This window comes from Squalius cephalus (assembly GCF_949319135.1).
Source record: "Squalius cephalus genome assembly, chromosome: 1".
In the NCBI taxonomy this organism is placed as follows: domain Eukaryota; kingdom Metazoa; phylum Chordata; class Actinopteri; order Cypriniformes; family Leuciscidae; genus Squalius; species Squalius cephalus.
In genome coordinates, this window is record NC_137122.1 from 28,831,729 (window position 1) to 28,843,610 (window position 11,882).

General features: G+C 41.4%; 1 protein-coding gene across 1 annotated transcript; it reads right to left on the reverse strand.

The window, feature by feature from the left end:
• Window positions 1-3,841: 3,841 nt before the first annotated feature.
• Window positions 3,842-11,122, reverse strand: LOC307171518 (Fc receptor-like protein 5; the record flags this gene model as incomplete). The annotated part of the gene is made up of 6 exons (XM_079893197.1): window positions 3,842-3,960; window positions 4,049-4,291; window positions 4,563-4,844; window positions 4,926-5,096; window positions 5,398-5,523; window positions 10,966-11,122. 6 exons carry the CDS (start codon window positions 11,120-11,122, stop codon window positions 3,842-3,844), a joined length of 1,098 nt encoding a protein of 365 aa, XP_079749323.1.
• Between the last annotated feature and the right edge of the window lie 760 nt (window positions 11,123-11,882).

Genomic DNA, 11,882 nt, shown 5'->3' on the forward strand with positions numbered 1-11,882 from the left:
AAAGGGAACTTCAGCTGAACAATGGCACCATTTTCTTTTAAAGCTGCTGTACAGCTTTAGAAAATTATTAGAAAAGACAATTATCATCGATAATTGTAGAATACAGAATCATCTAAATTGTAGAATGACTCATTTAACAGAGAGACTGAGAGTGAAGGAGGAAGTGCTAGAAAGATAAACTGTTGTGAAGAGAAGCTCACATCAGTAGCTAGTTTTCAGATCTTGTTTTATTTGTGCTTCATGCAGAATGACACTCAGCACATAAGAATCTGAATTAGTGGTGTTTGCTAAGTGTCGATCATTGCTCATACTCTGGGTCAAAGGTTTTTCATAGATATCTAACATTATTACAGGTTTTCTCAATTACTTAGACAGTAAAATCAAATATATTAGACACATTTCATCAACGTAACACCATTTTCTAAAAGATTCGTCAGAACTATTAACACTGTTCTTGTGTTTCTCAACTTTAAACACATAATCAGCACTTGACACAATGGGCCCCTTGCACCCAGCGCAATTGACTTTGTAGACCGACGCATGTATCATTCCTATTTTGCACCTGACGCACAGCGGACTTTTTTCCCTCGACAGACGCACGTCGGTAAATTAGGGAATGAACTTGCGCTCCCGGGGGCGGTTCAGCGAAAAGAGGAGGCGTGTTAATTCCGGTGCAAACGTTCCCTGATGCTATTTTGCAGTTCAAGAAAACAATTCCGCCACTGACCAGGAAAAACCTAGTCTAAAGTCAGTGGTGCGTTTTCAGTGGTTCGTTCAGATGCTATTTTAAGGGCGCATGCTTGGCCATAATGTAGCGTGTGCACAACGTGCGTACACTTTGCTTCCCTCATCTACATACAGACGCAGCAGTTGCCATTTTTGCAAACCATACATAATTACAAGGAAAAATATAACCCACATGAGGGAAATCATTGTGGTGTCCATGAAGATGTAAAAAAATAGGCATATATATCTAGCTTACACATTTACCAAAATTATTATACGCTTGTTTAACCGGAGCTAATTTGGGTGGGTTTCTCCCATCCCCATACAGCAGAGGTCTTCAATCCTGCTCCTGTAGGGCCACATGGCTTGATGACTTGGCTTGAAAGCTTGATGAGCTGATTCAGGTGTGTTTGATTAGGGTTGGAACTAAACTTTGCAGGACAGTGGCCCTCCAGGAGCAGGATTGAAGACCTCTGCCATACAGTGTCACTTCTCTGTGTTTTACGGCCCTGACGAGAACATCGGTCTCCTCAGCTGTGAACCGCTCCTGGCGTGCACCTGGCAAATCGAGACATATCAAATCCGCCATTATAATAGCAATCCGCCATGGAACAAGCGCGCCTGCTCTTAAAGGGAATGTGAGATGATGCTCTGATTGGTTTATTTCACGTTACGCCCAAACCACACGTATGAATAATGAAGCTACTTCAGACCAACCCATTTTAGATTTGCGTCAGGCGCAAGAGTCATTTATCCCGCCATTATAATAGCGACAGACAGTGGCCGAGATCCGCCCACAAAGTTACTTGCGTTTCGCGTTTGATACTTGCGTTTCAGATCGTTAAAATAGGGCCCCATGTGTTCATGTTCAGTAGCGTTAAAAACCATCAATGTCACATGACCAGCACTTCTCATGTGAACATTAGTATGCAACAGTTTTACACAACAGTCACAATAACCACAGGATGAGTTAAAATAATCATGTGTGAAATCATTGGCTGTTCAAAAATATAGCATGTTCAAGTATTGTTAGTTCTTTTCAACTAGTTCTTTTCTCTCCATATAAATGTAATAATGTCTGTAGATTACAGTAGTTTTAGGCTGAAGAGTCCAAACTACTGATAGATCAAAACTTGATTAATTATAGTCAGAGGTCACGATTCTTCTGCTTTTATTGTGACACTGCAAGACAAAGCATAAGATCCAGAATATCTTATAAAGTCTCTGTTTCTTTATTTTTAAAAAAGTAAACAAAAAATATAGAAATATTGCAGCCATAAAAGTCAGGAGACTTACACTAAAATAAGGAATATACATGCTTAAAAATGACAGTGTGTTCCTGTGGTTATAATGTGAAACATGCAAATATCACACAAGCCGGTAACACTTTAGAATACTGTTCCTTCATTAATGAATAATTACACAGGAACAAACGAGTAACGAATTATTAACATTCTAGTAACTACTATTAACTAACAAGAAACTCTGATTAACAAATTAGTAAGTAATAGCGCTCAGATGAATGTAGTAGTTCACTATTAGCTAATCAAGAACTACTATTTTTTTCATACCTCCCAGAGAACTACTATCTACAGGTTCATAATTAACATGAATAATGCATCATTTATAATAAAAGGTAATGGTAACCCACTAGTAATGACTCAAGTATTACTACATCATTCTAAAGAAACTACTAATTATTTGGATCAGTGAAAAAACATGATAACTACCTAATATTGACTGAAGTCATTGTAAGCTTTTGAGATTTTTGTAAGATTTTGAATAGCAATTCCTTCCAATGGATTTGGTAACACTTTAGTCATTACTAGTGTGTTCCCATGATCTTCACTTTAGAATGCTGATCCAAATAATTAGTAGTTCCTTTAGAAAGATGTAGTAACACTTGAGTCATTACTATCCAAAACCTTACAAAAGCCTTAAAAGCTTACAGTGACTTCAGTCAATATTAGGTTATCATGTTTTTCACTTTAGATACTGATCCAAATTATTAGTAGTTCTTTTAGAATGATGTAGTAACAGTTGATTCATTACTAATGGGCTACCATTACCTTATATTAAACATTGTGCATTATAAATATTTATTAACCTGTATATAGTAGTTATTATAGTCTTCAGTGAGGTATGAAAAAATAGTAGTTATTGATTAGCTAATAGTAAACTACCACATCTGACTGAGCGCTATTACTTACTAATTCGTTAATCAGAGTTTCTTGTTAGTTAATAGAAGTTACTAGAGTGTTACTAATGCATTACTCATTTGTTCCTGTGTAGTTATTCATTAATGAAGGAACAGTATTCTAAAGTGTTACCCACAAGCCTTACATTTGTAAAGAATTGCACTGTATTACAAAAAGCAGGACAAGATAAAATATATTAAACTTTAACTTTCACAAATATATACTGAAAAGCTATACTGAAATATGCTGATAAGTAGCAGTAATGTAAGATAAGACATTCAAAACTTTATAAGCTGACAGTCACTCTCTTGCTGAAGTTTTCTGACCAACAAATTAATATCAGATTAAAGTTTCTTCCTCTTCATGTAACTGTTAAAAACACTCATGAACAATCTCAACATTTACTCTTTTTTATTGCTTTTAAATATATTAAGCTAACCAAACTTGACAATTCAGTATTTGTAAAGCAGATTTCACAACACTTTTTGAAGCAACTTTACAAAGATCAAACACACAGTGAGCAAAGCCTAATGTGACGTCACATAATTTTAATGATTGTTTTGACTGATTTGTTGGTCAGTTAAAAATAAATGAAGTTCCTAAACGTGAGTTAGGGAGGAGCGAGCCCATCTAATTTTTCAATCAACAGCCAGAGTACATAAGCAGCTGTTACCTCTCTCTCTAGCATCAGCTGTTCCAGCATCCCTCCACCTCCCCATACTCCACCTTCATCTTAGGTACCTTGCCCTTCGTAATCATCCACGTTTAGCCACTGTGGGGGGTATATCAGAGCTTGAGTTGAAGCTGCTTCATCGAGCCCCTCATCAGTTAACAGCAGGCGAAAAAAGTTTAACCTAATATCTTAAAGATTTTATGGGCAAACGAACTTGTTAATGATAATAATGACTTCTAATAAATCACTCAGGTGTTTTTCTTCTCATTCTGAAGCATTTGTAAATCAGCACGACCGTCACTATCAGATATGGACAAGCTGCCAGTGCAGAACTGAGTATGTGGAGGACAGAGATCTGAGAGTCTGAATGAGAGCCTGAAAAAGAGACACACAAACACTTTATCATGCACTATATCTGAATGAGGGCATATGAAGAAATAAATCAGCTCACCTCTGACTGAGATCCAGCTCTTGGGAGACTCTCCTCTCTCTGGGTGTTTGCAGTAGTAGAAACCCTCATGTGACTTTGAGACAGTAGGGATGATCATCTCTGTAGTTTGATTCTGGATGAGTGATCCATCTTTATAGAAATCAGCACTGAGGTTTGATAGGGTTGTATGTTGATATAAACAGCGTAGAGTCAGATTATCTCCTTCAGTCACAGGATGAACAGGACTCTCCAGAATCACACCAACTACAGAAACACAGGAGACATGCAATATTTGAACAAAATGGTAACATCATAAAAACAAGACAAAATAAAAAAAGAACTTTATATTTCTGTTTTTATTTTAAAAACATTTTATATAATTTATATTTTCTGTTTTTAGTGTATTGCTATGATGGTCTGGCTGGTTGTTCACTGGTCAACGTCACACTACAGTATATCCTGCTCTTGTTTAATAAACCTGTGTATTGATTGTAAACTGTCAGTGAAATGAATAAAAACAGAAACACAGACTCACAGTGTACAGTGATATTAACAGGATGATAGTTCTCTCCAGATTCAGACTGACACCAGTAAACTCCAGTGTCCGATGGGACAGTGTATCTGATTGTACATGTAGATCCTGTTTGTGATCCCTGGAGAAATGATGAACAATCTTCCAGCCGCCCGCTGTCTGTGTATCTTCTCACTGTCCATCCATCAGAGTTACTCTGGTCCTCACAGCTCAGAGAGAGAGAGTCAGATGTGAAGTGTTGAGTTCTGCTGGGACTGATGATCAGAGACACTGGAGGAGAAACACCTGACAAGACAATTACAGCTATAATTTGGCAATTGTCTTTATTAAATATGAATCAATCATTTAAACTATGTGTGAACTCACCAGTGATCCACAGTAGTTGTCTGTTGCTGTACCCAGTTTTATAGGCTGGTTTTCCTTTCTCTGCTCTGCACACATAAACTCCTGTGTGATTTAGATCAGCAGAACTGACAGTGTATTTTCCACCAGCTCCTCTGCTGCTGTCTGAGAGCAGCTGAAAAAAATCTCTGTAGTCTGTAAAAAAAAAAACGGAAAATTTGCAGTTGTCACCTTAAAGATGTATTTTTACATGATTTGCCCTTTAAATTTGATATAACTTTATTAAATGTTAAAATATTTTCTTATATCTTAGCATAATATGCAGCTTCCTAACCAGACGGACACAGCAATGCTCAACTAACAAGTATTTGACATCCTGTTTGGTGACACTAGAACACCAAAATTGCACACTTTACCTTTAAACCTGACATTTATTGATTTAATCCAATTTAGTTAGGTTGATTTAATCATACTAATAACTAATAATTTTTCTGACCTGCAGTTTCAGTGAACCAGCTGAATGTCCAGCCTGTAGAGGAGCCGTTAACCTCACAAATCAGAGTCACTGGATCTCCTTCAGTCAACCACTTCTGAGGAGAAACACTTAAAACTGCTCTGTGATCTAGAAGGGAGAAATCAATAACATGTTTAATTTTCCAGGTTCAGTGCAAGTTAAGCTCAATCAACAGCATTTATGGCATATTGTTGCGTAACACAAAAATTTCACTTGTCCCTCCTTTTCTGAAAAAAAAAAAAAAAAAAAAAAAAGAAAAAAAAAACTATTGGTTATGTGGAGCCACTTGCATTAGAAGTGACTGGGACCCGAATGTATGGTCAGGAGCTGCTGGTGGCACTAGGTGTCACGTTTTGAGTGTGCTCATGTCTGTTTCTTGGTTTTCTTGTTTTGTTAATTCCTCTGTGCTTAAGCCTTTTGTGTCTTTCTTTTCATGGTCAGTTCTACGTTGTATTTAGTTGGTTGTTCTGTTCCTGTTCCTAAAATTCTGTTTTGTGAAGATTTTAGTTTATTTCTAAATAAAGACTGCTGCACTTAGATCCTGTTTCATCTCTGCTGCAACCAACGCTGACAATAGGGTGTGGTTTCCTGAGGTTTTAACCCACACAGAAATGTCTTCATTTCCTAATTATTTACCTGTTTTTTTTTTTTTCTTTTCTTTTTTTTAATTACTCTGTCACTATCATAAAATGTGTATATGGTTTAATGTGCCTGCTTGTATAAACAATTGTCTTGATGGGAGGAATTGTAAGAATTGAGAAATTAGAAAATGCCAGACAGTCTGGTTGAAGACAGGACCTTGCTGAAAATTACCATTTGAACTCACCATTTGAGACAAAAGTCTCACATCAGAATACATCTCTTTCCCTCCTCCCACACCCTCTCTCTCTTATGTCAAATCACCTGAGATTTACACACAATCTATATGGTTTAAATGTTAACAATTATCATCTAGTTTATAAATGTTTGGTATCATTTGAAATGTCTCAGTGCGACTGGTACAAAGGTCTCATTTCCAAATAAGTAAAACAAAAGGTAATAAGGTAATTAGGAGTTTAGAAATAGCTGGCACACAAAGGAAGGTGTCTCTAGACAAATGGTCTCCCACCCCTAATAGGTGTCAACTCTGAATGTAAATTCCCATTGTTAGCAGATGTTTCCATGTGAAAGAAGTTTCTGTCTATATAAAGAAATGCAACGAGAAGATCGGGGCCTTTCTGTATTTCAGATTAGCCTGTGAGGCTGAGTGTAACGGTCACCAGATGGAGTGCCCTTGAGAGCCACCAGAGGGCACTCCACATCAGACTTTCATGTTCACTCACAGACTACATCTCCCATCATTCTCTGCCTGGACTCTTCAGCATTCATTATCACATTCACCTGTATCTCGTCTTCTTGTTTAGTTCACCCCATATAAGCCTGGTTCACCCCATCACTCACTGTGAAGTTTTGTATGTTGTTGCACTGCATTTCCGAGCGTTTTCCCTGGTCTCTTGGTTTTTGGATTTCTTGCCTGTTCCCTGGATTACTCTTTTGCCTCTGACCCCTGCCTGTTTTGATTGTTTGTTTGTTTGTTTGTTTGTTTGTTTATTTGTTTGTTTGGACTGCCTTCCTGTGTTTGACCCCTGCTTGTGCTGATTACGATTCTGGATTACACTTCAAATAAAGCTGCAATTGGATCTCAACCTTTGTGTCTCGGAGCAGTTTGTGACAGAAAACTTCGCCACACAAAGATCCAGCAGCGACGACCGACCTAAAGATGAATCCAGCAGCACAAATTATGCATCTCCGTCAAGGAGATCGACCATTGAGAAGTACGTGGTTGACTTTTTGGAGCTTGCTCACCTGACTTGTATGGATGAGGTATGCTTGATATTTTTTCGGGGAGGACTATCTGAGCCACTTAGCTACCTTATGCCATTGCATGACCCTAGCTGGACTCTGAAACAGTATGTTAACTTGGCCCTGCAATTGAGCGATTCAGCTTTTACTGTGGGTTTGGCGGACGAGGAGCCTCGCAACCCCACAGTACCTGCCAAGTCTGAGTCCGTCCACGTCAGCCCTGCCGGTCCAGAGACTGTTCACGTCACGTCTGCCGGTCCAGAGACTGTTCACGTCACGTCTGCCGGTCCAGAGACTGTTCACGTCACGTCTGCCGATCCAGAGACTGTTCACGTCACATCTGTCGATCCAGAGACTGTTCACGTCAGGTCTGCCGATCCAGAGACTGTTCACGTCACGTCTGCCGATCCAGAGACTGTTCACGTCACGTCTGCCGATCCAGAGACTGTTCACGTCACGTCTGCCGATCCAGAGACTGTTCACGTCACGCCCGCCGAACCAGTGTCTCCGGACAAGATGGCCGCCACCGCCGCCGAACCAGTGTCTCCGGACAAGATGGCCGCCGCCGAGCCAGTGTCTCCGGACAAGATGGCCGCCGCCGAGCCAGTGTCTCCGGACAAGACGGCCGCCACCGAGCCAGTGTCTCAGGACAAGATGGTCTCCGCCGAGCCATTGTCTCGACAAGATGGTCGCCGCCAAGCCAATGTCTCAGGACAAGATGGTCTCCGCCGAGCCAGTGTCTTCGGACAAGATGGCCGCCGCCAAGCCAGTGTCTCCGAACGAGATGGCCGCCGCCTTGTCGCCTGAGCCCTCAGCAGAGATGGCCGCCGACACCTGAGCCCTCAGCAGAGATAGCTGCTGCCACGGTGTCTGTTCCTGAGCTGGTGTCTGTTCCTATTCCTGAGCCGATGTCTCCGCCCTGGCCGCCTGAAGGGTCGTCTCCTCCCTGGTCGCCTGCACTGCCTGCTCCGCCCTGGTCGCCTGCACTGCCTGCTCCGCCCTGGCCTCCCGTCTTGCCGCAATCTCCAGGTCCTCTTCCACTTCATGAGCCTGGCCCTCCATCCCGCCCCCGGGTCCTCCTCTGCTCCACCACCCTCCTGGACTGTTTTTCTGAGCTTCTGGAATCTGCTCCTTAAAGGGGGGGGCTATGTAACGGTCACCAGCTGGAGTGCCCTTGAGAGCCACCAGAGGGCACTCCACACCAGACTTTCATGATCACTCACAGACTACATTTCCCATCATTCTCTGCCTGGACTCTTCAGCACTCATTATCACATTCATCTGTATCTCATCTTCTTGTTTAGTTCACCCCATATAAGCCTGGTTCACCCCATCACTCACTGCGAAGTTTTGTATGTTGTTGCACTGCATTTCCGAGTGTTTTCCCTGGTTTCATGTCTCTTGGTTTTTGGATTATTCCATGATGTTTTGTATCGATTATCTTTGAATTGATTATGAAATTGGCATGATACATTTACCTGACATAATAAATTGTTACATTTGATTATTCTAACTGACTTTGACATTATTTTCATTAAAGAGTTAAAAGGAATAGTCAAACATTCGCTCATATTTACCTTTTCATTTATGGAGTCAGATGAAATAACGAGAGAATACAAATTCAAATGTATTGCATTTAATCAAAAAATACTTTTCCTCGAGAAAAGACAGTAAGACGTATACCTTCCGCGCTGGTCGGATGCCGGACTTTGGGCCGATCGAGCGCGAGTCTACAGAATCAATTAGGCCATACTGAGGTATGGCGCCCATTAGTGATCATTTTAAGTTTTATCATCAACTGTGATTATTTTCAAGTGTGATTTCATATCAGGCAACTGACTATAGCAACTACTAAGGCCTATTGTTCTCTTGCAATCTGCCACTGGTTTGGGGGGCTTAAGCCCCTGATGTATTTTAATATGAATTCTTGCACTTTGTTTCATCCTAGACTGGTGGTGATGGAAAAAGAAAAAAGGTTGCTTTCAAAACATATGTAAATAGGGGCTATATGTAAGAATTTTTATTGCCAATGTGTGAACAATGAAACTTATGAAATGAGACCTTCCCCAACTTCCTAGGTTGTCTCTGAAATCCTGTAAACTGATTTTCATGTAAAGGACTTGAAAAATCAAAAGGACGTGATTTTTACTTGAGCTCCAGAGTGTGAGCCTCCCTTCAGTTCAAGTGAAAAAATGTACAGATCCTTATTGTCATGGTTCATAGATTCGTGTGTCCATATTGCGTATTTGTCGGGTGTGTTTGTAGGTGTTGGGTCTGTGTGTGTGGTGGCTTGTTTGTTGCCAAGTAACCAGCTGATCACTCAATCAGTCATTCAGCTGCAGCTAGTCAGCTGCCTATATCTAGCTGGAGTGAGTTATGCTTGGTGTCGGATCATCACTCTTGTTTTGTTCTCTCACCTAGTTCCTGTATCTAAATTCCAAGCTGAGTCATTCCTGCAATTCATCTGTGTTTCCAAGCAGCGCGGAGATTGTCCTAGAATTTTCTTCAACCAGCTGTCCGGTCTGATTTACCACGCTGTGTTTGATTCCTGTCTCTTCATCTCTCTCTCCTTTGGATCACTGCTTTGAGTCCACCAGTGTATTGACTGTCCCTTCTGAGTTTTTTCCGCTGTCCTGTCTGTCAATAAACTGCCTTCTTGCAATTGGATCTATGACTCCCTTTCTGACACTTATACAATGTCCAGGTCAGGATAATGCAGAAAGAGCCATTCTGTACTGTAATGTCAATGTGTCATGCTAAGAAAATGGATTAAATCCAACACATAGCCAGATCTATATAGTCTATAGCCTCAAATATAATTTAGCAAACTATTATAACAGTGTAATTTTAATTACCTCATCTATCTTCATGATGCCGGTGATTTGCAGAGCTTGTGCAAACATATCCACATCACTATGATCAGACGCTTTCAAACTTTTTTTGTTGTTGTTATTAAGAGGAAAGCGTGTAGCATATATTTACATATTCAACTGTATTCAAATATATTCATTGCTCTCAGCAATGTGGGTGGCGTCTGGATATTCGCTAATAGTATATCGTTGCAAAAGTATTTCCAACGTCTTTTTACTTCTAAGCAAAGAACGAAAAAGAACTTTGGCATGAGTATATCTGGACATTGAATCAAGTTCAGTCTCTTGTAGGTTATGTGTACATGAGTGCAAACATGAGCAATGAGTTGCTGGCTGCAGTTCACTTAACGGCCACCGGTGTCACTAATAACATTTGTTTTCTGAACTACATAAAGCCCCTTTTAAACAGACGTCTTTGACCGTTTCGCCTCAGTTGTTTTTCAGCTTTTTTGCACCACATTTTTAAAAGTAGTAAAAACCCATCACAAGAAACCTGTGCTCTTTTCCTGTTCCAGCACGGTGGATTAGGTGGGACTGTCACTCAGCACGACAGGTTTCAATATCAAGCTGAGCTTGAACTGATAACATGTCTAACTTCTTTGCATAGGTGCTGATCCCTGTGGGTGCTTGGGGGCTCTAGCAGGCACATAAATGGCCGAGCACCCACAGGAAAACACAAGATTTTCTCCATTAATTCTGGAACCTCTCTAATTAGTGGACATCACATCAGGTCCCGACAGGTCTTTATTTGGGTTTTGCGCAATAAGTGAAAAAAATGTTTTTAGCTACCATCCCTGCCACTGGATCTGTCTCGGGGCGGATGAGACTGGAGTCCAACCCTGCATCCCAAGCCCGGCAGTCCCAGCTCCCTCAAGCCCTGCGATCCCAGCACTCCCTAGCCCGGGGGTCTCGGATGTCTTTCCGTTGTCCTCAGTGCTTCTAGTAATGGCAACTGCCATTTTGTGTGTATGGGCGGCACACACCTCTCTCAACATGGCGGCATCTGTCACGGCCACTGAAGCCGTCTCTGAACTGTTTGTGCTCCTTACGGCCAAGGAGGTCAATTTTGGACTCTCTGTGCCCTCAGCTGGCTCTGCCACAGCCAAGGAGACCGATTCTAAACTCTCTGCACCATCTGTCGATTCTATTACAGCCCCAGAGGCCGTTCCTGAACTCCCTATGGTCCCAGTCGGCTCTGTTGCAGCCACAGAGGCCAATTTTGTACAGTCGCGGTCTTATGTTCCACCTGCTCTGTCGAGGTGGTCTCCTGCTCCATCTGCCCTGATCCTCCGACTCTGCTCTGGCTCTCTGCTCCGCCACTCCACGGTCCTGGCCCTCCATCCCTTCCCATGGTCCACCTCCACTTCAAAATGGTGGGAGCACCACCCACCTGGAAACTTGTTTTGGGGTTTTGTTGGCTTGGGAACATCTGGAAGCTGGTCATAAGGGGGGAGGGGGGCTCTTTTATATGTTCTCCATGTCTGGTTTGGACTTTTGTTTTATTTCTTGTTTCAGTGCCATCGCCATGTTCGTAGTCCTCGTAGTTTTTCATGTTAATTAATCCCTGATTGTTCCCAGGTGTGTCTTGGTAGTCGCATTACCCCTTGTGTATAAATGGCCCTTGTGTTTCCCTTTTTGCTTGTCAGTCATTGGATGTAGCTTGTTTTTGTTTGTTCATTAATGTACTCTTAGCACTTATATCCTTTGTCTCTGCCCTTGTATATATTGTTACACTCGCAACAACACTCAAGGAAA